This window comes from Antedon mediterranea, chromosome 8, assembly GCF_964355755.1.
Source record: "Antedon mediterranea chromosome 8, ecAntMedi1.1, whole genome shotgun sequence".
NCBI lineage: Eukaryota > Metazoa > Echinodermata > Crinoidea > Comatulida > Antedonidae > Antedon > Antedon mediterranea.
Genome location: NC_092677.1, coordinates 20,017,208 through 20,044,801, shown reverse-complemented (window position 1 = coordinate 20,044,801; position 27,594 = coordinate 20,017,208). Strand labels below are relative to the sequence as shown.

General features: G+C 34.7%; 1 protein-coding gene across 2 annotated transcripts in view; it reads left to right on the top strand.

Annotated features, from left to right (window-relative positions):
- The first annotated feature begins 501 nt into the window (after positions 1–501).
- LOC140057080 (coadhesin-like) overlaps positions 502–27,594 on the top strand; it is a 42,275-nt gene continuing 15,182 nt past the window's right edge. For both annotated transcript variants that reach the window (XM_072102614.1, XM_072102613.1), the window contains exons 1-12: positions 502–530; positions 4,154–4,226; positions 4,447–4,671; positions 6,214–6,311; positions 6,779–6,897; positions 9,154–9,296; positions 9,803–10,156; positions 10,253–10,423; positions 10,754–10,942; positions 20,856–21,029; positions 22,659–22,832; positions 27,055–27,228. In XM_072102614.1, the coding sequence (XP_071958715.1) occupies positions 4,154–4,226; positions 4,447–4,671; positions 6,214–6,311; positions 6,779–6,897; positions 9,154–9,296; positions 9,803–10,156; positions 10,253–10,423; positions 10,754–10,942; positions 20,856–21,029; positions 22,659–22,832; positions 27,055–27,228 (1,894 nt within the window). In that variant the 5' untranslated portion in view covers positions 502–530. The remainder of the gene's footprint in view (positions 531–4,153; positions 4,227–4,446; positions 4,672–6,213; positions 6,312–6,778; positions 6,898–9,153; positions 9,297–9,802; positions 10,157–10,252; positions 10,424–10,753; positions 10,943–20,855; positions 21,030–22,658; positions 22,833–27,054; positions 27,229–27,594) is intronic.

Genomic DNA, 27,594 nt, shown 5'->3' with positions numbered 1-27,594 from the left:
CACACCACCAATCGTCATGCAGTACACACCAAACATCATGCAGTACACACCAAACGCCATGCAGTACACACCAATGGTCATGCAGTACACACCAATCGTCATGCAGTACACACCAATGGTCATGCAGTACACACCAATCGTCATGCAGTACACACCAATCGTCATGCAGTCAAATATTGCGTAATTTATACCGCCACTACCTATCGACAAAATCGAATATCACGTGACGTTTATTAGACGGCTGTAAAACTAAGGCTATACAAACTTTATACTACAGCAACTCACACGCTGTCTACTACTACTACTACACCGCACGTGCTTTACGTCCTATAGATTCCAAGATTTCTTAGCCATTTTAGTCATAAAACACTCTGACATCTTCCATGCAGAGCCATATCTGCTTCCATGTGTAAAACAGCGCCCTCAATTATTAACTTGGCTAGAGTTATACGACGTACTACTTACACTAGGCTACCCAACCAAATACGTGCTTTTTTCGGACGAGTCTGTACATTTATTATACTTTTTAGGTCAGTAGTTTTTGCCATTATAGTATCGATGATTATAATTGGTATCTAAAAATGTAATAAAACTGAGTTTAAATTTAATATAAATATACTTTAATTGAATATCATTAAACATGGGTACGGGCCAGTCCATGGTTGGTACGAGTGAGCCAAAATTGTGTGTACGCCTAGGCCTAGGGTATGTCACAATAAATATGGTCCGGTGCCAAAATCGGTCCGGCCGGACCAGTTTTGGCTCTAAAATTGTGGCCAAAAGCAGTCCGCCACTGCCAAAATCGGTCCGGGCTTTTCTTCTGTCGATTTTAATTGAATTACTAGGCCTTTGATGCTGTTTTAAGTTGTTTATGGCTAGAAAAATATCCCATGATATAGGCCTATATTAGTAAGTTATCTTGTCGGATAAATACTATATAAATAAATGTATTTTATCTAAAAACATGACTTAGGTGTTCACTCATATTTCGGCCTGCCACACACTCACACGAACGGGTATGAGACGCTGATTATGCCAGCTAGATTTTATTTATGATTGAGGCCTTTTTCCTTCCTCAGCCTAATCAATATTGGATAATTGTTTTATAATAATTGTATTGAATTGATATATTGATTGATTAACCATAAATAATTAATAAATTAAATTGTTTTTAACATCATGGGGAAACGAAGATGTTAAAAAAGAACAAAATGGATTAAAAACAGGCAGAGATACATATTGTATACAAAAAGCCTAACAATTAGTACTAATTATTGATAAGTTACTACTAATAATGATAATTAAAAAAACAGGCTTAATTTATAATATTAAAATAACAAATAAAACCCCTTAGTTTTCAATATAATGACTAATCATGGCCTTTTTTTAATGATATATACATTATGACTCATTTTGCGCACCATATATTTGTAAGACCGGACCATTTGGCGGCCAAAAACAGTCCTACTGCCCGGACCGATTTTATCCAGGCCGGACCAGTTTTGGCGGCCAAAATTGGTCCGGCCGGACAGGTTTTGGCAGCCATAAATGGTCCCTCGGACTGATTTTGGCAGCCAAAACTGGTCCGCCGGACCGATTTTGGCCCGGACTGATTTTGGTGTGACAGGTACATATATTATACTTTTTAGGTCAGTAGTTTTTGCCATTATAGTATCGACAGATCATTATGATTGGTATCTAAAAATGTAATAAAACTGGGTTTAAATGTAATATTTTATATACGGTACTTTAAATAGCATTATGATTAAACATGGGTGGTACGGGCCAGCTCATGGCATGGTACTACTACTAACCAGCCCATGAATCATGGGGATGTGGGTACGTACGGTACGAGGAGTGAGCCAACATTTTGGGTACGAGTTGGTGGGTACGAGTTGGCATGGGTACGGGTTGACCTGTATCCGTAGTCTAGGCTATTCTAGTCTATGAAATAACGCTTCTATTCTGTTTTTATTTTAGTAATTAATTTTATTAATGGTTTTAATTTTGTAACATATATATATTGTGTCTATTTAATAACAACAGAATAAATGCTAGGGCCTACATGCAAGTCAGGATACATCAAAGCATGAACCAATACTAAAAACACACAAATTCACCCCTTTTTTATACAGTACAGTATATGGCTCTCTGTGGTTTTTGACACAAACTTTCAGAGACTCATCATTTCATTTGTAATAATTTGCCTTTATTATTTTAATATTGTTCATACCCTATTCAATATATTAACAAAAATACATCCACGACACTTTATTATTTTATTTAGTCATCAAAGCATGCATTATGAATTGAAAATATTACATATTTGTTATTAATAGGACGTAGTTATGGGATATTTCGTTCCAAAATCAATCAATCAAACTTTATAATGTACTAGCGCATGCGCGCGCAATATTCTTTGCCGCAAGTACTTCTGTACGCAGTGCACATCGATATTCCACTGTAAAATGTGCAATTACATTTTTTTTAAATATAAGAAAAAGTTTAAAGTATTTTCTTGCTCCTATACTTTACATGCATTAACGGAGACAAGTTTGACACAAATTGATCTGTATATCACGTGACTATTATAATCCAATGTCGTAACTCTTTATATGGCTCTGGTCCATGGTGTAGTAGGGTGCCGCCATAAGTGAGGGTGTATAAAACTTTTGTGATGGTGTGGTCACACTATCTAAGCCTGGACCACCGGTAGTGTTTTCATTGTAAACAGGAAATATTTCTTACAAAAAACGCTGCTCGGTTTGTTTTAAAGATATATTGTGCCCCTGAAAAAAAAAAAAAATTCTTTTTTAGTAGGTGATCTTTCAGAATAAAAAGATCACCTATTGTTATTGATAGCCCTAGCCTAGATAGCTAATAAGCCTATAACTATAAGCCAAAAATGTCTAGTTTGCGATATATAACTATTATAGGAGGATGTGTAATTCATCTAAAATAAAATTCTACTTACTTACTAGGAAATTAACGGCAGAGCTTTTACATAATAGGATCAGGGAAACCCCAGCACTTTCTTTTCGTCGCTCATGCTTGTTTAGGTGGAGATAACAGATCGGATCTCCTCTGATTTGATGCTCATTAAAATATAATGCATATTTATGAGTTGTTAGCTAACCGTCGTTATTTAGGAATTTCTGAGCTGATGAGTTCGAAAAAATGGTCCCTTATTTTGATTTTTTATTAAGCGAAAGTGAATAACTTTATTATAACTACAAAATGGTCTATTCAAAATTTGATTTTTTTCACATTTACAGAAATCATTTACAGTTTGTTGCATGTTGGAAATGTTGTAAGATATAAGAGAGATTGAATTAGTAAAGCTAAATAATGACCTTACAGAAACTGGCAATTTCAAATGTGCGTACGGCACAGGACTATATAATATGTTGTTCACAGGAACGAATAAATAGATTCGTATGCATCAACTAAAATTAGCACCATGGGAATACTTCCAAAAGAAAAATTTGTTTTAATTTTCAATAACTAATTATCTAACTCAACTTAATTAGTATACAGGGTTATGTTAGGTGGTTAAAATAATCAGTACCGAACGTACTAACCAACTTTATGTACCATCGAGTAAAAATTCTAGAAGTAAGGCGCTATTTACCAAATTTTGCCCTTATGTAAATTTATATATAGATTGCTACTTTAGGTATACTCTAGGTAGGTACTGCTAGCCAGTAGAGAGAAAAATTAATTTTGATATTAGATGTAATCAACTTTCTATTCACAGTAAATATAATATATAAAACGGACGACGGACACATTTATACATTGATTTATTTCATTTTTAAACTTCTCCTGTTAGTGTTTAGTTAAGGCCTATACATAAAATAAATATCTAATAATTTTATTACCTCAAAAAGGCACCTTGTAAAATGTAGGGGTGGGGTCCGGACCCTGTGCACATCCTCCGGATCCGCCCCAGCATTTTATTTCAATGAAAATTATTTAAAACAATTACTACATTTACTACATAAATTAGAATATCGTTTGACTGAATTTCAGCTATTTTGATGCATCAGAATAGGCACTTAGAAATTAAAGTGATTTTAATTCAGCATTTTATAGTGATGATTTTCTTGTTGTCTAACTTGCTTTTTATTTGTGGTAAATCCTATTAATACAGATGTTGGCTTTTTCATATCCTGGCTGGCTATTTGTAATTATAATTTCCAGTAATCTATCAAAAACAACAGCAGGTAAGATGACTAGAATTTACTAATAGTACTATATACTCCATCTTACAATTTATAAGAATATTTTGGAGTGAGGATTGTCCTATAATTAAATTTAGAATATAATACCAGTTCATCTAATAAGCTTGAAGGTTCAAAATTGAATTTGGTTAATTTTTTTAAGTCAGTTATTTCCTAAATTATAAGATTAAGAAAATATGACAATAGAATGAATTTATTTCAGCATCACTTTGTAAAACATCACGTAACTTGGCAACTGTATACATTGACTGGATTCGTGATTACCCTGGTGTAGATGAGAGGACAGTTCGTTATGGATGTCCATTTGGTACACAGTTTTCTTATTTTTTTGTGGCAAGTCGGACAGAAATTGGTGACGGTTTTCCTTATTTGGTACAACATTGCATTGACGGTTATTGGAATGGTTCCATGCCTTATTGTGAATCACGTAAGTTTAATTTAAAAAGATTTCATTTCCCTTTTTTTTGTTTTTGTAACGTGCCACTGTTTTTGTTCCCAGCCATTGTTTATGTACTGTACCATGCAAGATTTTGTACATTTCCACTGTTTTTGTGTCCTGTCACTGTTTTTGTGCCCTGTCACTGTTTTTGTGTCCTGTCACTGTTTTTGTGCCCTGTCACTGTTTTTGTGTCCTGTCACTGTTTTTGTGCCCTTTCACTGTTTTTGTGTCCTGTCACTGTTTTTGTGCCCTGTCACTGTTTTTGTGTCCTGTCACTGTTTTTGTGCCCTGTCACTGTTTTTGTGTCCTGTCACTGTTTTTGTGCCCTGTCACTGTTTTTGTGTCCTGTCACTGTTTTTGTGCCCTGTCACTGTTTTTGTGCCCTGTCACTGTTTTTGTGCCCTGTCACTGTTTTTGTGCCCTGTCACTGTTTTTGTGCCCTGTCATGTCATTTTTTTTGTGCCTTGTCACTGTTTTTGTGCCTTGTCACTGTTTTTGTGTCCTGTCACTGTTTTTGTGCCCTGTCACTGTTTTTGTGCCCTGTCACTGTTTTTGTGTCCTGTCACTGTTTTTGTGCCCTGTCACTGTTTTTGTGTCCTGTCACTGTTTTTGTGCCCTGTCACTGTTTTTGTGTCCTGTCACTGTTTTTGTGCCCTGTCAGTCACTGTTTTTGTGCCCTGTCACTGTTTTTTTGCCCTGTCACTGTTTTTGTGCCCTGTCACTGTTTTTGTGCCCTGTCACTGTTTTTGTTCCCTGTCACTGTTTTTGTGCCCTGTCACTGTTTTTGTGCCCTGTCACTATTTTTTTGCCCTGTCACTGTATTTGTGCCCTGTCATGTCACTGATTTTGTGCCTTGTCACTGTTTTTGTGCCTTGTCACTGTTTTTGTGTCCTGTCACTGTTTTTGTACCCTGCCACAATTTTTGTGAATTGGCATTTAATTGACTTGTTACCCATACTTAACCACTTTGGGCCTACGGAGTTATGCTTTCGTATTGTACGCGGCATACAACTCCATAGGTCTGAACCAGGAAAAGATTAGTGGAAGCCACCTCTTACAACACTATTTCGTTTGTTACGACAGCTCAAAGTACAAGATTAGTGAACGCCGGTTACGATACAAAAGTCATGCATCAACGATTTTGACCTCTAACCAATCAAATTTACTCCTGCTCGCCCAAAATCGGTGACACTTGAATTTCAAAAGAAACGTTAGTTAAGCAAATCTGAACATTTTGCTGTTATGACGCTAATTATAATATGACATTGCTTGTGATACGAAAGCATAACTCGATGGATCTGAACATACCCTTACTGATGATACACACTCTGGAACTTTATTTTCCCATAAAGGATTAATCTAAACAATATACTATATAATTGATGATTAAATTAATGGGAATGACATTTCACATGCAGCATCTGTTCAAAAAGTACTCTTGTCTAATCAGTAAAGAATGCTGTTGTTGAACTTATCTAAGGCAAAAGATTGTATAGCTTAACATAATCTTTTTATAATTATTTGACACAGCATATGAGCGAAAAATCGGAGTCTCTGGGATAGACTCATTGTACACAAGAAACTTGACTGTATATCACAACCAGGATATTGAGATCACATTTAGAACAGTAAGGTTTTTTTTTTACTGTCACCACATTTTTTCAAATGGTAAAGCACTAATGTGTAATGTGTAATAATAGTAAAAAAAATAGATAAAAATAAATGTCATTTTGAGTGCACGACCCAAACACTACCCCTTGGATCCGATGAGATTTCAAAACTAAACAAAAATAACCAATTTATTATATATATTTTGTTGTTACAATCATATTAACAGAATTGTTTCTTTTCTCACATACAGCAGCCGTCCTGGAATAATCATTCTATGAAATAAACAATCACAGTTTTCCGTGTACTGTGATATGTATTTTACAGTTGCTTAACTATCTTTTTTTGGTACATTAATGGGACGATGGACTGTTAGATGCAAAATAAACTAAATTTGTATGTATGCTCAGGTCGCACCGCATGCTGATCACAATCATAAATTTTAATTATTATGATTTCTATTCTATTTATTTTTTGATTATTTAAGGATGAAACGAGATTCAATGACGAACAAAAAATTCTTAAGGAAAATGGTGATGAAATTACTGGATCTTACTTTGAAGAATGGACACGAAATGCCAAATTAGGTTTCAATTATTCCTGCATGTCAGTTAAACATATTTTCAGCCCTTGTGACATTGCTTGTTTAATTTCATAGGAAGGACCATGTCCTGGTTATATAACTATTAGTTATAATTTAAAACATGATGATGGCCAATTTTTTTTTCGTCTTCCAAAGGGACACTGTATTGATTGATGGAAAGTGCCAGTTTCCAGTCACCTTTAGGGTCAAATCTATTATTTTAACTGCTCCCTTGTGTATAAAAGAGAGAAAATATTTGAAACTAAGGTGAACTTATCTTAAACCCGGAAATTACTTTGACCGGGAAGAATTGAAATTGAGAGGAAAATCCAATGTTGAAATCATAAATGTTGTTAAAAAACTCTTTATAATATCTTCCTAAGATATAAATATGGAACAATAGCGTCGGCGTGCACACTAATGTTATCAAATCTACGTTTCGCGGTACATCTCGGATAGATAAGGTAGGTATCCAAGGCGGAGATTTGTAGAGAAGTTTTTGCATTGTGCTCGCCTATGTCAGAATTAACCATAATTTATATATAGATAGAGCAAATGTTTTTTTGCTCTGTACTATGTTATGGAAAGTCGCATTGTAGCTGTAGCAAGACCATAAAGTCAGTGGGGTTTATTTTTTCATAGAAAAATTAATACGGATAAAAATATGTTTACCTTTCTAATAAGAATACTCATTTACCAATATGAGTCAATTCAAGATAAGTGAAGAAATAACGACACATCCATTGACCTGACCTAGGTTGGTTGTCGGTCGTCGAAAGCTCCCTATTGATATTTGTAGTATAGTAACTGAGACCACCACTAAAGCATCTAAATCTTTAGTTTAGTTTTTAAAATAATACCAGGATCCCGATTGGGACGTGGTAGGATGTTTTACCAAAATAACAGGATTTTAAAGAACTGTCTTCAAGCCAGGATCGATCTGCGATGATGGAATATATTTTTATAGTTAAGGACTATCATCACTTTCATGAACCAGGCCCGTATCCAGGGGGGGTGCGTTGGGTGCAGACGCACCCCCCCCCCCCAAGTCCCAAAAGGTCCACTATTTCCTCGGTTGGTATTTTTTCTTGTCTTGCATCTAAATCTTTAGTTTAGTTTTTAAAATAATACCAGGATCCCGATTGGGACGTGGTAGGATGTTTTACCAAAATAACAGGATTTTAAAGAACTGTCTTCAAGCCAGGATCGATCTGCGATGATGGAATATATTTTTATAGTTAAGGACTATCATCACTTTCATGAACCAGGCCCGTATCCAGGGGGGGTGCGTTGGGTGCAGACGCACCCCCCCAAGTCCCAAAAGGTCCACTATTTCCTCGGTTGGTATTTTTTCTTGTCTTGTTTAACTAAAGACAATATCATTATATATATACAAAATTTACATTATCAATGGTATACAAACAAAAATATGCTAATATAAAATGAAAAAATACCGGTAATTAAATTACGGAATCTGAACTGACTACAAACTCGATGTAAAACATGCGCAGTCAATCATGTGACGACTAGCAATAGCTTAGCGCTTCATGTACGCGGTACGCGGTAAAGTGTTTGCTGGAAATACAGACAACTTAACCGGCGGTAAAGACGTGTCTGGAAATACAGACACTATATCGAATACGGCGCCTAAACAAGGGAAGGCCAACTCAGACAGTGTCGTACGACGCTGTCTGAGTTGGCCTCATCATGAAAGCGTTAAGTTCTGGTGTCCATCGTTCAACTAGCCCAAGCCACAACAGAGAGTCTTAAATCAGTCTTTAGAACGTCAAATAACGCAAATTTTGCCAGGGCCTTCGGCCCCTGGACCCTGACCGGGGGCCCTTGGCGGCCCCCCTGGCCCCCAGCCATTGTTGCTCGCTTCGCTCGCACCCCCCCCATTATAAATGCTGCATACGGGCCTGTGAACCAACATAACAAATAGTTTCCAAAAACTATAATATGAAAAATATATCCCATTAGAATCCTGATGAGCTCCCAAAGTAACCAAAAATACTGTATGCAATATTAAAAAGTTTTAGTGAGGGTATTGGGTCCCTGGTCTCTGTTTTTGTAACACCTGATGAAATTAAATGCAACTTTGTTTTGCTAAAAAGACTGAATTTTATTACATACTGTTGTCTGAAATTTTTAATGCACTGGTACCATATAGTTATTCACAATATTTCAATAACAGTTGAATATAGAAAACAACAATTCTGATACTTCTAATACAAATTAAATGCATATTGACAATCATCCATTTAAAAAACTTCTTGCAGATGGCGAGGAAGACTTCAGCATACTGATACTGGTTATTTCTACTACCAGGATATAGATCGTGAACTCGTAAGAAATGATGAACGCAAAGTACTCGAATGGCTTCCATACTATAGAATAGAATATTTCCATGTTTATGTCATACGTAAGTGTGATGGGTAGCTTGTCAGTATGCATGGAATATTTGTGTCTTTTAATTCTGTGCTATCTTTATTTTTCATTACGAAATATGTATCTATCAAACTGATTCCCTGTTAGACATACATAATGTTTCTTGCTTGTTATTGTCCACTCTAGTCCATGTTGCTTGACATATTACTTCTTTTGTTGTTCTTTGTTGGAAGAGGAACCCCCACCCCAAATCAGAACACAGAAAGTTAATTTTTTATGGCCGTATTTGAAAATATTAATATTAAAATGTATGTTTTTATATTGGATTATATTATTCCAGGATGTACAGTGTGGTAATTTATTTTTAATATATATGGCTAGGTATATATATTATTTTAGTTCCTGGTGATTGGTTTGTGGTTAAAAGTCATTATTTATCCCAAAAAAAAGTCATCATTTTTTTAAAGTAGATGCAGACCATTAGACAGCTTTTAATTAATGTACATTTTCTTTATTAAATGATTATTAATTTGATTTCAGCTCCTGTTCATGGTCAATGGGGAAATTGGGGAACCTGGTCTGACTGTCTTGTCACTTGTGGAGAAGGAGTATTTACTCGATTTCGCGAATGTGACAGTCCTGCACCAAAGTATGGTGGTGATTATTGTGTAGGTGATCCAAGCATTGATCAAGTATGTACAATGCCTCCATGTCCTATTAATGGTTCCTGGAGTGAATGGACTGACTTTGGAGATTGTTCAGCTACATGTGGGGGCGGTTCAAGAGTGAGGACAAGAACTTGTAGTGATCCACCTCCAGACTATGGAGGTTTAGATTGTCCTGCTGTAGACCTCTCAGAAGAATCAGAAATTTGCAATACTAATGCTTGTGCAGGTAAATTATATACTAAACAATATAAAATTAAGTTATGCAAAAACTGAATGGCATTTCTCTATAAAAAAATATAAATTTTAAAATGTTTACTTTTAGTTCATGGTGGTTGGTCAGAGTGGAATCATTGGAATACTTGTAGCAAGTCATGTAATGGTGGCCTTCGATCTCGCACTAGGACATGCAATAACCCTGTACCACAGCATGGAGGATCTGACTGTGAAGACAGTAGTTCTGCAACAGAGTCATGTAATGTACAAGGATGTGTTCGTAAGTGGTATCTTTGTAAAGGTGCAAAAAGATATAATAGGTTTTTACTTTTTTGGAAATGACATTGTTATAAATTATTGAAATATATAATGTATTCAATAGTACAAAATCATAAGAAATAATCTTTACACATACGGTATATGTGTATGGATAAATACCAAAATACAATTTAAATAATTCTATTGCATTATGTCTAATCAAAACTAGATGTCATAGCGCAGTAGTTACTCCATTAAACAAACATGTGCAATAAACATATTCAGCAAAAATGTCATAGGTTTTCATTGATTGATTTTAGTAATTCATAGTGCAAAAATGAATTTCTTTCAGAACATGGTAACTGGGCACAGTGGACTACCTGGACTCCATGTTCTGTCAGTTGTGGCTTTGGCAATCAAACACGTGAACGGACTTGTACAGATCCAACACCATCAGGAGGAGGAAATGACTGCCCTAACATTGATGACCTGGAAAGTAACAGACAACATCAGACCTGTATGGACCTATTAGAGTGTCCAGGTATATTGAATGAATAGGAACCTAATCATTTATTAATAGATGATACATTTCTTCATGTTGAGATTCACATCAATTTTCCCGATTAGTGTTTTATTTTATATTTTTCTGTTCAGATTCATAGCAACAGATTCCCAATTCAGTGTTGTATTTTATATTATTCTTTTGAGATTCATAGCAACAGATTCCCACTTCAGTGTTGTATTTTATATTATTCTTTTGAGATTCATAGCAACAGATTCCCACTTCCGTGTTTTATTTGACTGTTCTGTTGAGATTCATAGCAACAGATTCCCACTTCAGTGTTTTATTTGATTCTGCTTTATTGAAATTCATAGCAACAGATTCCCACTTCAGTGTTTTATTTGACTGTTCTGTTGAGATTCATAGCAACATATTCCCAATTCAGTGTTTTATTTAATTCTGCTTTGTTGAGATTCATAGCAACATATTCCCAATTCAGTGTTTTATTTGATTCTGCTTTGTTGAGATTCATAGCAACAGATTCCCAAATCAGTGTTTTATTTGATTCTGCTTTGTTGAGATTCATAGCAACAGATTCCCAAATCAGTGTTTTATTTGATTCTGCTTTGTTGGGATTCATAGCAACAGATTCCCAAATCAGTGTTTTATTTGATTCTATTCTGTTGGGATTCATATAAATAGCAACCGATTCCCAAATCAGTGTTTTATTTGATTCTGCTTTATTGAAATTCATAGCAACAGATTCCCACTTCAGTGTTTGATTTGACTGTTGTTGAGATTCATAGCAACATATTCCCAATTCAGTGTTTTATTTGATTTTGTTCTGTTGAGATTCATAGCAATAAATTCCTAATTCAGTGTTTTATTTGATTCTACTCTGTTGGGATTCATATAAATAGCAACCGATTCCCAATTCAGTGTTTTATTTGATTCTGCTTTATTGAGATTCTTAGCAACAGATTCCCAATTCAGTGTTTTATTTGATTTTGTTCTGTTGAGATTCACATTAATATTTCAATATTTGACACAGCTTGTGTTTTATTTGATAATAAAAGCTCTGTCTACAATCATAGAGATATTATAGTGATATAATATCTCTATGCTACAATCAAACTAGTTTGACATAAGTGGAGTAAAGCTGTAGCTTTGTGGTTAACATGCTTGCCTTCTAATCCCAAGGTCCAGGGTTCAATCCTGACCTAGTGCCATGGTTGTAACTCCACTCCCTAAACCTCAAATGAAAAGTTTATAAGCATGATAAATTATAAAACATTCTGTAATTAGCGAGATTGTGCTCGATGTAGCATGCATAGGAAATTTGGAAACAAGTGTAACGTGGCAAAATATGGTGTTTCATCGTGTCCATAGCCTATACAGAGTAGGTGAAAAAAGGACTAGAAAATGGATTTTGTTTCGACGTTGGGGTCTACATTTTGAAAGTTGATATTGGAAATAAAATATGTTACCCACAAAATATCCAGTCGATTTCGAGCAAATAGCCCTTTACTACAAAAACTGACAAATTTAGATTATTATAATAATCAATTTTAGACTTTTGGGAATTTTTGAGATGCAGTATCTTTATAAATAATTCACATACCGAGTTTATATTTCTTGAGAGGGTTGGTAAACAGCATATGAAATTTGGTATAGTAATCTTAAATAGGTTTTTATTGAGGAAGCTGCAAAAAGTGTGATTTTTTATAGGTTACCATAGTCTTTATATTCATGCATTGAGTATTTTAGTTTGATAATGACACATAGGTTTAATATCAGCGAGAAAAAACGATGCAATCAATTAATGTAACTGAAAAATTTTTTTTAGTGTAAATTTAATAACATAACATATGGATCCTTTTAGTAGCTAACCTGATCAAAATTTTTACTGTATTTAAATCCTCATGGAGGATATTTTTGTCTCAGATACATGTCTCCTCTGAAACCTCTGAATGGTACAAGACAAATATGCGAGATAAATCCATTCTTAGTAACATTAACACTGCAATACGTGAACAATTCCATTCCTAGGAATGCTGATAACCAAAGATTTGGAAAAATTGCACACACGGGTTTATAGAAAGCCAACAGACACAGGCTTATTGCTACACTATAATAGTCACGTTGACAACAACAAGTATAAAAGGTTACTTATTATAACTATGTTAAATCGGGCTTACTATCGTCGACCCACCAGCTTTTTAATGATGAATGTGAAATTCTAAGGAAGATTTTTAAGCGTCTGAAATATCCAGATGAACTAATAACAACAACCATACAGAACTTTAAACCAGCAGAGAGCAATAAAAACACTGCAGAAGGTGAAACAGATTTATCCGAAATACCAGTGCGAATCATCCTGCCATTCAAAGACCAGAAATCTGCGAACTCCGTCAAGCGACAACTATGCCAACTAGTCACAAGATAAACAAAAACATTGTCCCTGTATTCATACAGTAAGTAAAAAAGTTAAAGATAACATTAGGAAAGTCGAAAAGAAACCAACTATTATAAGTCAACAATGTGTTGTGTATAAATTTAAATGTGACTTGTGCGATGCAAGTTTTTGGATATACATGCCGACACCTCTACCAACGCATTGTTGAACATAGTAGATGCTTAATAGGACAGCATTTAAAGGATCATAACGTGATTGTAATCCAAGTAAAATTAATTCATGTTTTAGTATACTTAGGAAATGCAAAAACAAATTTGACTGTCTTATCTATGAAATGTTGTACATATCAGACAATTAAAACCTAGTCTGAATAAACAAAGTGACTCTGTAAAAGCTAAGCTTTTCATTTGACAGGATGTTAGACAATAGGTCTTTTGTTATTTAAACTTTGACCCTTGGCTTGTGCTATTTAATTAGTTGTTTTATATTTATTCATTGGACTTGATAATGACCCCATGATGAAGTCGAAACGTCGTTCTTTTTTAAGCGTTATTTTGATATTATGTATTTACAATAAACGTACCCTCATACAAGAGATTACATTTAGAATTATGAGTATGACAACCAACAGCTTTAACATGAAAGGAAAACAAGGAGATAAAATTAAAATTGAAACGAGAATTCATACACTTATACAAAAACTGAAGATCAAACATGGAACGACGAGAGACAAGAGAAGGGAGAGAGATGGATAAACTAGGGCAATGACAAGTAGAATACACAAAACGATCTTGGACTCTTTGAAGTACTATGAATAGACGAAAACGAATTAGACACAACACTACAGTATTCAAGATGGGGACGGACAAGAGAAACATATAAATGAATTAAAGTATTAGAATTTTTAAAACACCAGCAATTTCGACGAATCATGCCCAACACTCTATTTGCTTTGCTAACAGCAGCATCAACTTGAGGAATAAAATTTAAGTTACAGTCGATAATAATACCAAGATCTTTTTGATGGTCAATTCTTTCCAGAACATGATTATTAATGCTGTATTCATATTGGATAAATTGTCTTTTCTTAGTAATCGTCATTATTTAAGTTGCATTTTGGTAAATTTAAACTCAGCTTCCAGGTGGGGGTCCATCTGAAGAGAGTACAAAGATCATCTTGAAGGAAAACAGTATCATTAGGGCCATTGATAGTATTAAAGAGTTTAAGATCATACGCAAAAAGTAAGCAAGAAGAAGAAAGATTAGAAGGGAGGTCATTGATAAAGATATTAAATAAGAGGGGGGCCAAGGATGGAGCCCCGGGGGACTCCTGATAAAATGGGAGACGAGGTCAAAGGCTTTTAAAAAATCTGTGTAAATAACATCGAGTTGAGATTTACTCTTGATAGCAGAGTAGGCATAAGGTAAAAGAGAGGAAAGATTAGTGAGACAAGGTCTTGGGGTAGAAACCATGTTGGAAGGGGCTAAGAACAGGAGAAACATGAGTAAAGACATGACGATAAATTAAGCGTTCAACAATTTTGGAAAGAGTAGGATCAGTAAAGAAATAGGGCGGTAGTTACAAACTAAATAATTAGAGGCCCCCTTGTGAATAGGAATAATATCAGCCGCTGATATTATTCCTATTCACAATGATCAGGAATCAGCCCTTTTCCAAAGAGAGGGAAAAATACCATCAAATAAGGATTGAGAACAAATATGACTTAAAGGGTAAGAAGGGGTTAGCACCAAGCTTGAGGATGTTGTTATGTATAAGATCATTACCCGGGGCTTTACGAGTATCAATAGAATTAAGAAGGTCAGCGACTTCAATTCTGACAATGGGGATAGAACAGAGTTTACCAATAGGGTAGTCAGGAAGAGGGGGAAGATCAGCAGATGAACCAGTACCATCAGTTTTAAAAAATAGAGTGGAAATACTTATTAAACATTTTAGCTTTTTCCTTAGATGAATACACTGAAGAACCTCCATGATTCAATGCTGAAGGCTGAGAGGCATTTGATTTATAAGACTTCTTCATCCAAGACCAAAATTTGTTGTTGTTATTTTGCATTTCATTAGCAATGAATAATACTTGCTTCGACAGAGTTTTTTTAAATTGGTCCGGGCTACTTTGAATAGAACAATATAGAAGTCAGAAGGATGATTCTTCTTTTGTTTAAAGGATTTTTCTTTAGCCTTAAGACTAGCAAGTAGTCATGCATCGAACCATGGAGGTAGCTTCCTGTGTGGTTTATACATTGGAACAAGATCACGAACGATAGCTAAAACTAAATCATAAAATAGGTCAACTGAATCATCAACATTATTGCACAAGTCTAAAAGGTTCCAAGGAACTCGATTTAGAGTTTCAATTAAGTCAGCATGATTTAACTTCTTAAAATTATGAAAATATTGAGAATTCTTAACATTTCGTGCAGAAGTACCAGAGTAAAACGAGTAAGAACAAGTTAAAGACGAATGATCAGAATTAAAAATATCATTACAGTAAAATACACTACTTGAAATATCCTTATTACATAATATCAAGTCTAAAATATTACCATTACAAGTAGGTTCTTTGTTACATTGATAAAAAGAAAAAGGATTAAAAATAGAGTCCAAGAAAATCTGTTCATTATTGTTTGATGAGGATGGAAATTGAGTCCATAAAATATTAGAAAAGTTAAAATCGCCAAGCACAAGAAAATCTGCATCCGGTTGTTGGCTAGATATCTGTTCAGGTGTGCTAGTTTAACCAAACTGTATTAAACAATATTTTATTTAACTTCATACTATATCCACACAAGTAACATACAGTAACATATGCATTTTCATTAAAAAAAAAAATATGCACTAGCTAATTTGAATAATTAATTAGCGTTGATTGCATAATTTTCAAAATAATGTAGCGCTTCAACCAACTATCATACATAGTTGATTGAGATGTCAAATTAAAGCTCTTCCCAAGATCTATCCAATGGCCTACATACATACTATATATTATTTAGGGGGGTATGTGATAAACTATGGACAAATATCTCATATTGTGAAAACCAAAATCTCAAGAAATGTCATGTGAAAAGTCTGGTACTACCTATATTATTTATTTTGAGGCCATTAAATAGAGCACACTCTAAGGAGCATTTCTGCAAATTTTCAAGTCTGTAGGGGGTGTAGTTCTACTTCTACATTTTTTCAAAATCCGAAAAACATTGAAACTCGTATCTAAATTTACAAATGCGAAAGTTTATACATTTTTCGGTCCTTAATTCAATTGCGCCTTTAATGTAGCTAATCACCTTTCATGTAATTAATCCCCCAAGCCTGATTCGTAGATTACACCCTCCTGCTGTTCATGTTTGTCTTCATAACCCTTTTTTATCCTTCTTATTGTCTTCCTTCGTTTGCGTGTTGACTCCAGCATTTGTCGGTCGGCACATCTTATTCTTGATTTGTCGATCATGTTGAGAGCATTTGTGGTATATTTACCAGGGCAAATGTTTTGCCTTGTAGGTACTGCCAGTAATCCCTGCATGCCATCATTGAATGAAATAACAGCACTTGCCACACCAATATCCATGACCATAGCACCCACATACACTTCCTTCGGAACCTGTTGCCAAATTGTGCCATTGAAGGACTCGTTACTGTTTTGTGTATAACAATCAAGACAGCGATTTAGCAATTCGCCTTTTGTAAGATCTTTGTATATTGGTTTTAAAACCTTAATAATTGCTTTAGGGATACCATTAGTGTGCTTGTATACATTGATACCATTGGCAACATCCCGATTGTACATACACCAGCTATCAGCTCCTGTTGGGCACTTATGGTGACGAGGTTTTTTCTTTGTTGACGCCACATGGTACAATGATGCCCAGATGTTGCGTTTCATGCCAGCTCTGTCGCCTTTGTTTCCCCGTATCGCAATGCCGAAATAGTTCTGTAGTGTATCAACTTTCTGCTGGGTGAGCCTCCCCTTTCCACCTATCCCACCACCATCACTCAGTTTTGTTTTGCCAAGTTTTTGTTTCAGCTTTCGAATTCTTCCGCCCACATGCTTTTGAATATGACCGACGCATTCCTTCTTTACTATTGGTATTGTCCCATAAGGCTGGTGAAAATGACTTTGTGTCCCCATCACCAATATATGAAGTGTACTTTAGTTTTTGGGTTGCCATGCTTCTGCTCCATATGCGGCGTGCCCCAGCTGGTTCCATACTTCCAGCTGAACCGATATGATTTATCTTGCATTTGTGGTTTGCCTTCCAACGTATGTATCTAGGTGATGTGTCCTCTTTTTCCCATATCTGACATCCTTTGCAATGCTTACTGAGGATCTCATAGTCCATTATCTTGCCAGTTTTGATCTCAATAGCAACGACGACACCATTCAATGAACTGCGTCCCCTTCGCTGCCAAATGCCGTCCACACTGACTCCACATTCATCTGACCATTGTTCACATACTTGGTCTGCGGCTTTTACCATACTACTCTCTGCTTCAGCAACATAGGCATCTTTCAATGCCTCATTATGATCACTCACAGATGTGGCATTTAGTGGTGGGGGCATGTTCATTACAGCACAAAATCTTACCATAGCACTATGGCCTTTTCCAATCTCACGGAAAGCCATGGTAGCTCTACGGTTGACTTCATAGGCGTCATCACCTTTGACTTTTGTGAGTTTCGGTATTTTTGATGACGTGCTGAAATCGTCAGTAAAGTAACAGAGTTGATTCAGACAGATGACGATTAGTTTTGAAGCAAACCCTCGCTGTAAATTAGACTTCTCACGTAATCGTAGCTTGCACTTGCACAGTGGACATTTCATGTACTTTGATACAACTTCTGAAAAACAGTTCAAATCTACCATCCTGTAGCCAACAGCATCTACTAACCCATCCTTTGGTGTAGGAAAGGATGATTCACTTGGTGTAGTAGGCCTACTAGCACAAGCACTGGCTAGCTTCCTACCAGATGATGACTTACTGGTTACGGTACCTGAACTAGTAGGTTTGGCAACCGGTAACACTCGTTGAGCCGGGACTTCAGCAATTTTTGCCGATACATCGTGGTTTTGCGAACAAAAGCTAACATTGCATTGACCAAAACACGCACATACAAATTGTTCACTATCGGTACAAAATCCATGATCACAAATCCAAATATGCTCAGTAATATTGCACATGATGAAAATAAAGAACAAACCTAAACGCAACACAATGGAATGCATGGTACGTTTCATGGTAGCTGGCGTAGCCATTGCGTAGTCGTTTTTCCAAAAACGAATAATATTCAGTACCGTGCCTACCACAGGCTTGTAAACCACAGCAATGCAGGAATATTAAGAGCTAGGTTCAACATGAAGTGCTTAGTTCCAACTATGTGTCAATATGCCCAGGCCCGGGTGTGACCAGCATAAATAGGTGGATCAAGGCAGGCCAAACCCGCCTGGCACATAGGAACTTGCGAGTCAATAAGCGGGCCTAGAGAGCTCGCGTTAAGCACGTCTGTACTGCTCAACGTCTCAGTCTCGTCTGAATTAATTACATGTATTCCTGAAAAATAATGTATTTCATAAATCACTTAGCTCAGTGAGTAAAATGCTGTGGCCATTGATGTCAATGCTTAGTACAGTCGAGTTGGAATCTGCAAAATGTGTAAATAATGAATATGACAGTGTAAAGCAAAAAAAATTAAAACTATACAAAAATTTAATTACAAAAAGTAACAAATAAGTAACAAATCTCCCACAAAAAAAATGCAAAATTACGAAACTATTGAAATAAAAACAAATGTAAATAAATAAAATAAACACTGACACATAAACAAAACAAATCCAAATGGTTCGATGATATATTGTTGAACTTGAAAGCAACTTACCATGTATACCACCACACTTACGGAGAACAATTAATTAAAAATGTGTTTTTCCACTTTTTCATAGGTATATACTATTTCTGAGAATAGTTAAAAACAAAGCTCTCACACAAAAAAACATCAAAATATCAAATAAAACATCACGAAAAACACCCAAAATATATAGTTTGGTATTTTATACTTTTGTTAGTGTCTGTGCGCATCATCTAATTTTGGCTACCACCATGTGCACTTTTTTGTGTTGATTTTAAATTCGTAAGCAGATTTTTATTTCTTTTCTTGATGGTTGCTATTTAGCCTAAAACATTATCTATATAGTCTCAAAAGAAATAACTAGGCACTATAAGTATAAGCTATGTACTTTGTGTGTGTTTAGTATGGTACTATTTGAAATTTGTTGGGAAATATATATTTGTTGGGAACAATAGATGGTATTTTAATTAACCGTGACAATAAGCTAATTTTTATTTGTGACAAGTTTCAATTATCAATTATAATTATCAGGTTATGAATTGTATTGACTACATAAATCAATGTGTGTGTATTCATTTGTTTTGTGTGGTTTAATACTGCGGTATACACATACAGCCATACATACATTTGGAAATTGCCAGTTAAGTTTACAGCGAAGCTTCATTACTGTATTTGAAAACTATGTTTGATCAATTTCAACAACATTTCAAGTTTTAGAAAAGATGTACAATGCAGGATAAATGTCATTTAAGCCTCAGTAATAACATAACACCTTTTACTTTAGATTTATTATGGTTAATATGTATATACCGGGATGGTGTCCGGCGGGGGATAGTTTTACCTTAGCATAGTTAAGCATAGTTACATTTTTTTTTTTCACATTATTGATTGTCTCCATCTCGAAACCTTGACTTAGAAATACCGGAATGGTGTCCGGCGGGGGATAGTTTATTACCATTAGTTAAGGTCCTATGTAAAGCACCTAGAGGGGTCAGTGATCCATTAGGCGCTATATAAATACTGTTTATTATTATTATTATATAAATCTACTTATAATGGTTTAAAACCAATTTTTAAGATATAGGGCTTTGAATATGATGTTCAATTTTTTTTTTTTTTTTTTTTTTTTAAACCATATTTAATGAGGGTGATCCATCCAGCTGTTGCTGATCATTAGGGACCCTCAGAGGTTCACAAGACAAACATATACACAAGATGCTCTACATAAACTTATGTCTTTGGGAGTGGGGTAATTTGGTCCTTAGAAAAAATCCTGACATGTGACGGGACTTCAACCCAGGACCCTCGGAGTGGTAGACAAGCATCATAACCACCAAGCCACAACTCCACTCATACAAATCAACTAGATATTAAGAGAAATAAAATAAAATAATGTTGCAATTGTTCTAGGTTTAACCATACTTTTACTAGACCTTAATATGCATTGGTAGTCCGGTTTTGCAATCTTTTCTGTCGCTGCTTGTTTTTAAACAGTTATACCAACAAGTAAATATACAGCAGTCCAGTCTAGAAAGAACAAGGGCCCTAATAGTAGCCTTAGGAAATTCTTGGTATAGTATTTGATACTTTATGTTGTATTCAGAATCACATTAACATTTCATAAATATATATTTTTAATTTTCGTTTGATCTCAGTAAAGGAATTTTTTTTTCAGTGGATGGCAATTGGACAGAATGGAGCAGATGGACAAATTGTTCAGTTCATTGCGAAGGTGGGAGCAATAGTCGATATCGCTTATGCATGAATCCGGCTCCAGCTGCAAATGGTAAGGAATGTACTGGAAATGCAACAGAGGTTGTATATGGATGTAATCCAGAAAAATGTGGAGGTAAGTTAAATTTGGATCGAGAAATAGATTTATACACCACATATTTTCAGCAATAGTTTTGTTTTCTAGAAGGAGCTTTGTTACAACCGTTAATGTAGAAAATGCCAGCCAATGTAGAAACACCAACGTAGACCCACTAGCTTATGTAGTAAATAAAAATCAACACCAAATAATGTAGAAACGGTCAACAGCTTATGTAGTTACTATCGCCAGCTAATGTAGAAAATACATGTTTATGTCTAAATCATGTGCAAATGCATCTCTTTAATTAGTTATCAGTATATCCACCTCTCGAGCGACCAACTTTCAAAAAGCACCCACCCTTGTTAGTGACCAACTCTCTTAAAGGACCGCTTCTCATAACGACCCACTCTCGTAGGTAACCACCTCTCTTAAACGACCACCTCTCGTAAGTAACCACCTCTGTTAACAACCACCGCCTCTTGTAAGGGCCAGACTCTCATAATTGACCACCTCTCAAAATCAACCATATTTCAGAACGACAACATATGGTAAGCGACAACCTCTCTTAAATAATCACCGCCTCTCATAAGGAATCGCTTCTAATAATTGACCACTTTTCAAAATCTCATAATAGACCACCTCTCGTACCATGTCTTAATATTAACCACCACGTCTTTTAAACGACCACCTCCTCTCGTGACCACCCCACTCGTAAGGCCAACCACTTCTCATAGTTAACCACTTTTCTTAACAACCACTGCCTCTGGTAAAATACCATCATTTTTAAAGGGCCATCACCTCTCTTAACGACCATGATCCTTTATTTATAATAGTGACCACCTCTTTTAAAGGAAACACAATGTCTTATATACAACCATCTCTTGTATGAGAAGCTGTCCTTTATGAGGGGTGGTGGTCACTTACGAGAGGTGGTTGATTATAAGGCACGATCCCATAAGATAGATAGATGGTGGTCGTTTGTGAGAGGTGGTTATACTTACGAGAGGTGGTCGATTATGAAAAGCGGTCCCATAAGAGAGGTGGTTGCTAATGAGATGGCCGCTTTTTGAAAGTCGGTTGCTTACGAGAGATGGATAGACTAATAGCTAAGCTAGCTATACATTTGTGCATGATTTTGACAGATTTGTAAATATAACATTTTCTACATTTGCTGGCGATAGTAACTACATTACCTGTTAGGCAATTTCCTTTACTACATTAGCCGTTGACTGTTCTACATTAGCTGCTCTTGATTTTTTCTTTACTACGTAAGCTGTTGGTGTTTCTACGTATTAACGGTGAATTGTTCTACATTAATAAGAATAAAAATAGTTCATTCTTGTATAGCGCATATAAGCAAGCTCTCAATGCGCTGTACATTATTACCCCGGTCATTTTTGGATCCAGACCAAGATATCAGACACTGAGCCACATGCCCCAATGGCGGTTTTTTCGGCATTAGCTGCCATTTTCTACATTAGCGGTTGTAAGAAGCTTGTCTGAATTAAATGTTCCATACAGATATTGGCTAAACTTTAAACAAGTTCCAAATACATAAAATTGATTTTTTTCCACTAAGGCCTATCTATTACTGTTATTGTCAATGTTCATTATTTACTGTATAATACATTAAGTATTGTAACATGTGATTGCATTTTTTGATAGTGGATGGAGGATGGAGTGAATGGTCACTATGGTATCTTCCTTGCTCTAAGACCTGTGGTGGTGGAATAATCTATCGTAATCGTACATGTGACAATCCTGTACAAACTTATGGAGGCAATTATTGCAGTGGTGACTTTGTCAATAGTAAAGCATGTAACACTGAAGATTGTGCAGGTTACAACAATTATTTATAATAATTTACTTTTTTGTTGAGCATCCTAAAGATTAATAAATTGTTTTAACTTTAAAAAGACTAGACATTGTAAAATCTCTGACTTAAATTATTGGACAATAGTTTGTTCTATATTTTTTTCTACTAATGTACAATATTCTATGTCCTTAAGTAAAGGAATTGTTAATGCCAACCCATTTAGCATTTTTTGATATCATTAAATTTTACTGAAATTAGAACAATTGAAGTGTAATAGAAACACATAAATATGGATATTGTTTTATTAATCATGTGTAGTAATGTATATACTGCATTTCATGGCATATGATCGGTTGTTGTTACTAACACTTCCCAATATTCTGTGTAGATACTTTGGAAAAACATAATAAGCAATATCCTCGATTTGTATATAAACGACAATACTCTCTTCAACAAACGGAGTATTTTTTGCAAGAATTACAAAGTAATCAGTGGAATGATGTGCTATTCTCAAATAATGCGAATGTTGCTTATCAAAATTTTACAAACACTTTAAATAAAACAATTGATAATTGTTTCCCTTTAAAACGAATTGGAAATAAGGCGAACAAGTTAAAATCTCCTTGGATCACAGCTGAAATTGCCAGAGCTATCTCTCAAAAACATAAATTATAAGGCGAACAAGTTAAAATCTCCTTGGATCACAGCTGAAATTGCCAGAGCTATCTCTCAAAAACATAAATTATATAAAAAGTACAAACAAAATAACACCACTACTAATAAAAGTACGTACATACATTTTAGAAACAAGTTAACCACTACTATTAGAAATCGGAAAAAAGAATATTATATGGTCCAGTTTGAACGAAATAAACAAGATATTAAAAAAACGTGGACAATCCTAAATGATATAATGGGTAGGAAAAAGACTACCAATTTGCCTACAAAAATAAAATTGGGTACTGAGACTTTCTCTGATAATGATGAGAAAGCTGATGCATTCAACTCTTTTTTTATTAATATTGGAGAAAAACTAAATAATAAATTTAGGCATGAATGTCAAAATGATCAAATCACCCACATAACTTTCTTAAAGGGAAATTTTACCTCTTCAATGTTTTTTAAGCCTGTTACTGAACATGAACTTAACCACTATATTAAAAACACAAAGAATACTTCTCCTGGCCATGATGGTATAAGTGCCCAACTCATAAAATCTGCTTCCCCGTTTATTTTAAAACCTTTATTGCATATTATTAATACGTCATTATCATCGGGCTGTGTCCCGGCTGATATAAAAATTGCTAAAGTTATCCCGGTATTTAAGAATGGTGACATCTCCGATATAAATAATTATCGGCCTATTTCCATTTTACCCTTTTTTTCCAAAATATTTGAGAGGATTGTGTATGATCAAACGATTTGTTACCTCTCAAAATATAACGTACTGAGTAAAACACAGTATGGATTTAGACAACACCATTCAACTAGTCATGCTTTAATACAATCGATTGAAAAAATCACAAACGCTATTGAGAATAAAGAGTTCACACTAGGAGTTTTCCTTGATTTATCAAAAGCGTTTGATACAATCGATCATGATATATTATTATGATATTTTCTTTTAAATATTCATTGTACACTAATTTTCCCCGTGTATGGCAAGAGATTCCTAATTATATTAGAGAACATTCTTTATTTAGTTTTAACACATTTGTGACAGCTCTCCGGTCTTATGTCAGGCAACTTTAAACTTTTTATTTTTTTTTATCTTTAAACAATCATTTTTATCTGTACATAATATTTATATATATATATTTTTTAGATTCAATTTTAATGATTGTTCAACTTGACGCCTCGCAATTTTAAATTTTTATATCTTTGTCTTTTTATGGTTTACTTATTTGTTCAAGTGCAGTATATGGAGAGCCATCTCGATAGTGCTTTGCACTCATGGCAATCCTCAGGGTGCTGCACCGCTGTCTTGTTGTCATGTTTTTTTGTGCCTGAAAATTGAATAAAATAAAAAAAATAAAAATATTAGATAAGTTAAGATTTTATGGTATAAGAGGAGTTCCGCTAAACTGGTTCTCAAACTATCCTAAAAAAAGACTACAATACACATTTATTGTTAATACTGCATCTAGTAAAATGACAGTAAACACTGGAGTTCCTCAGGGATCCATATTGGGTCCATTATTATTTCTTATATTCATTAATGATATTAGTCTAGCATGTAACCATGTAGACATGATTATGTATGCAGATGACACAAATGTGTTTTATAGTCACAATGATATTACTCAAGCTTTTGATACAATGAACCAGGAGTTATCTATACTTTCGGACTGGTTTATTGCTAACAAATTAACGCTAAATGTAAACAAATCAAAATATGTTATATTTAAGGCTAGAAATAAGTCAGCTGACACTACCTCACTAGAATTGAGGATGGGAAATGAATGTATAGTAAAAGCTACTGAAGTTAAATTTCTAGGCTTATTTCTGGATGAAACTTTATCGTTTAATTTTCATGTAAATGAGGTAGCAAACAGTATTTCTAGAATAATTGGTGTCTTAAACAAAGTGAAGTCTATGTTATCAAGTAAAATCTTGTTAACAGTATACAATGCACTTATATTACCTAGAATAACGTATGCTATCACAGTATGGGGTGCTACTTCTGCTACAAACTTAAACCGTATACATATTCTCTAGAAAAAAGCACTTAGAAATATTTGTCATGTTCATTTTATGCATCCTTCTCATCCACTTTTTATTTCAACCCAAACATTAAATATTTTTGACCTTTATACGAAACACACTGCTATATTTATGTATCAATATAAACATAATCTATTACCTGAATCATTTAATAACTTATTTAGTACATCTGCCTCATTCCATAATTACTCAACTAGCGAGCGAGTCATATGGCCGAGCGGTTAAGGCAGGGGCGCCGTTTATCGTACCTAAAGAGCCAACAACAACATCGGCAAGGGTTCGAGGCCGACTCGCTCCTAGTTCTGGTGGTGGAACAAGTCTTCTCGGATAAGGACTATAAACCGTAGGTCCAGTGTACACAGTTATAACCTGTGTGTACTTAAAAGAACCCAGTTCATTATTCGAAAAAGAGTAGGGGGTTACCCCGGTGAACTGGTTCACACAATAGCCTCTGTATCAGGGGGATTACCACCTATCTGATAGGACAGTGATTAATTCACTATTGGTAATCCTTGGCCACAGTGCCTAAAGACATAAAATAAAATAAATAAATAAATAAACTAGAAACAGGTCAAACTACTGTCCACAACTAAAACGCACCAAAGTCGGACAGCAATGTATTTCCTACCAAGGAACACATATTTGGAACAATTTAACAGACTATATAAAACAATCCCCCACTTTAAGTTTGTTTAAACAGAGATTAAAGCAATATTATAACAATAGAAATATTTAAGTTAAGTAAATCACATTATGTTATTTTGGTTTGTTCTTTTTGTTTGTGTTAATTGTTTGATCTTTTGTTAGGGTTACATGCTTAAAGCACTTGTGCTTATTTTGTATCCCATTCCATTATCTTATTATTTGTATTGTATTTGTATATGTTTTTATTTTGATTATGGAATAAAAATGTCGATGAATTGAAATTGAACAATCAGATCGATAAATAATCACAATGTGTTTAATATAGCCAGTTTAACTTGCAGAGAATTTAGTAAGTAGCGGCCAGTTAAAATATAAAGAAACAACTCAACTTTGTCTCAGAAGTGATTGATAGGGCACTTACTTTTTATCTTGTGACCTACAATCATCCAATCAAATGACAAAAATTTATTTAGGCGGTAACGATAACATCGTTAAAAAATAGTTCAGACAAAATATGTACGCGCTGATACTTGAATACTTAAACACAATCTTTTTAAAATATTTTTTATGTAGTTTTAAGCTAATTTTTAGAAATATCAAATGTAATAGAAAACAACTTTTATCTTTAATTTAGCCTAGATTTAAATATCTGCAAAAATATAGAATATAGTTGGTTTCTTGCAGACGTAACTTAGAGGATTTAGTAAGCAGTCTCGGAATATAGTATATTAGTCTCCTGAACACTTTTGGCTGTATTTTGAATCACGCCCCCAATTTGTTATTCTTTTATATTTTCAACCTTTATTAAAATGATCATGAGATTTTCTTTGACTTCAAAACTCATGCTTAGCAATTTTTTTTTTTTTTTCTCCGCAGATGGTGAATGGACGATTTGGTCACCATGGTCAATCTGTTCTGCTAGTTGCCTGGGTGGAGTCCAAGCTAGAGGACGTTCTTGTACAAATCCTAGACCACGCTTTGGAGGAAAAGATTGTCCGGCCTCTGATCCTTATACCCAATGGCAGAGATGCAATGTAGGACCTTGTGCTGGTAATTTTATTTTTTCTTAGAAAAGCAATTGAAATGTAACAAACATGTACTTACCAATTCTGTAGTTTATTTGCATCTAATTATGGAACACTTTCAATTTAAGCATAAAACATGATAGGTTTTATGAAAATCATACATAATTTACACTATCTTTTTAACCAACATACCACACAAAATGTTAAAATTTATTTATTTGTCTCAAAATAGAAAAACACCAAGGTAATGTAAACTAGATTTAATTCGTCACTATGACGAATTATAGGTTATATGCATTGATTTAAATAAAGGTAATTGATTTTTAAAAGATATATTGATTGATTGATTTTCTCAGAATCTTATCTTATCTTATCTTATCTCAGAATTATT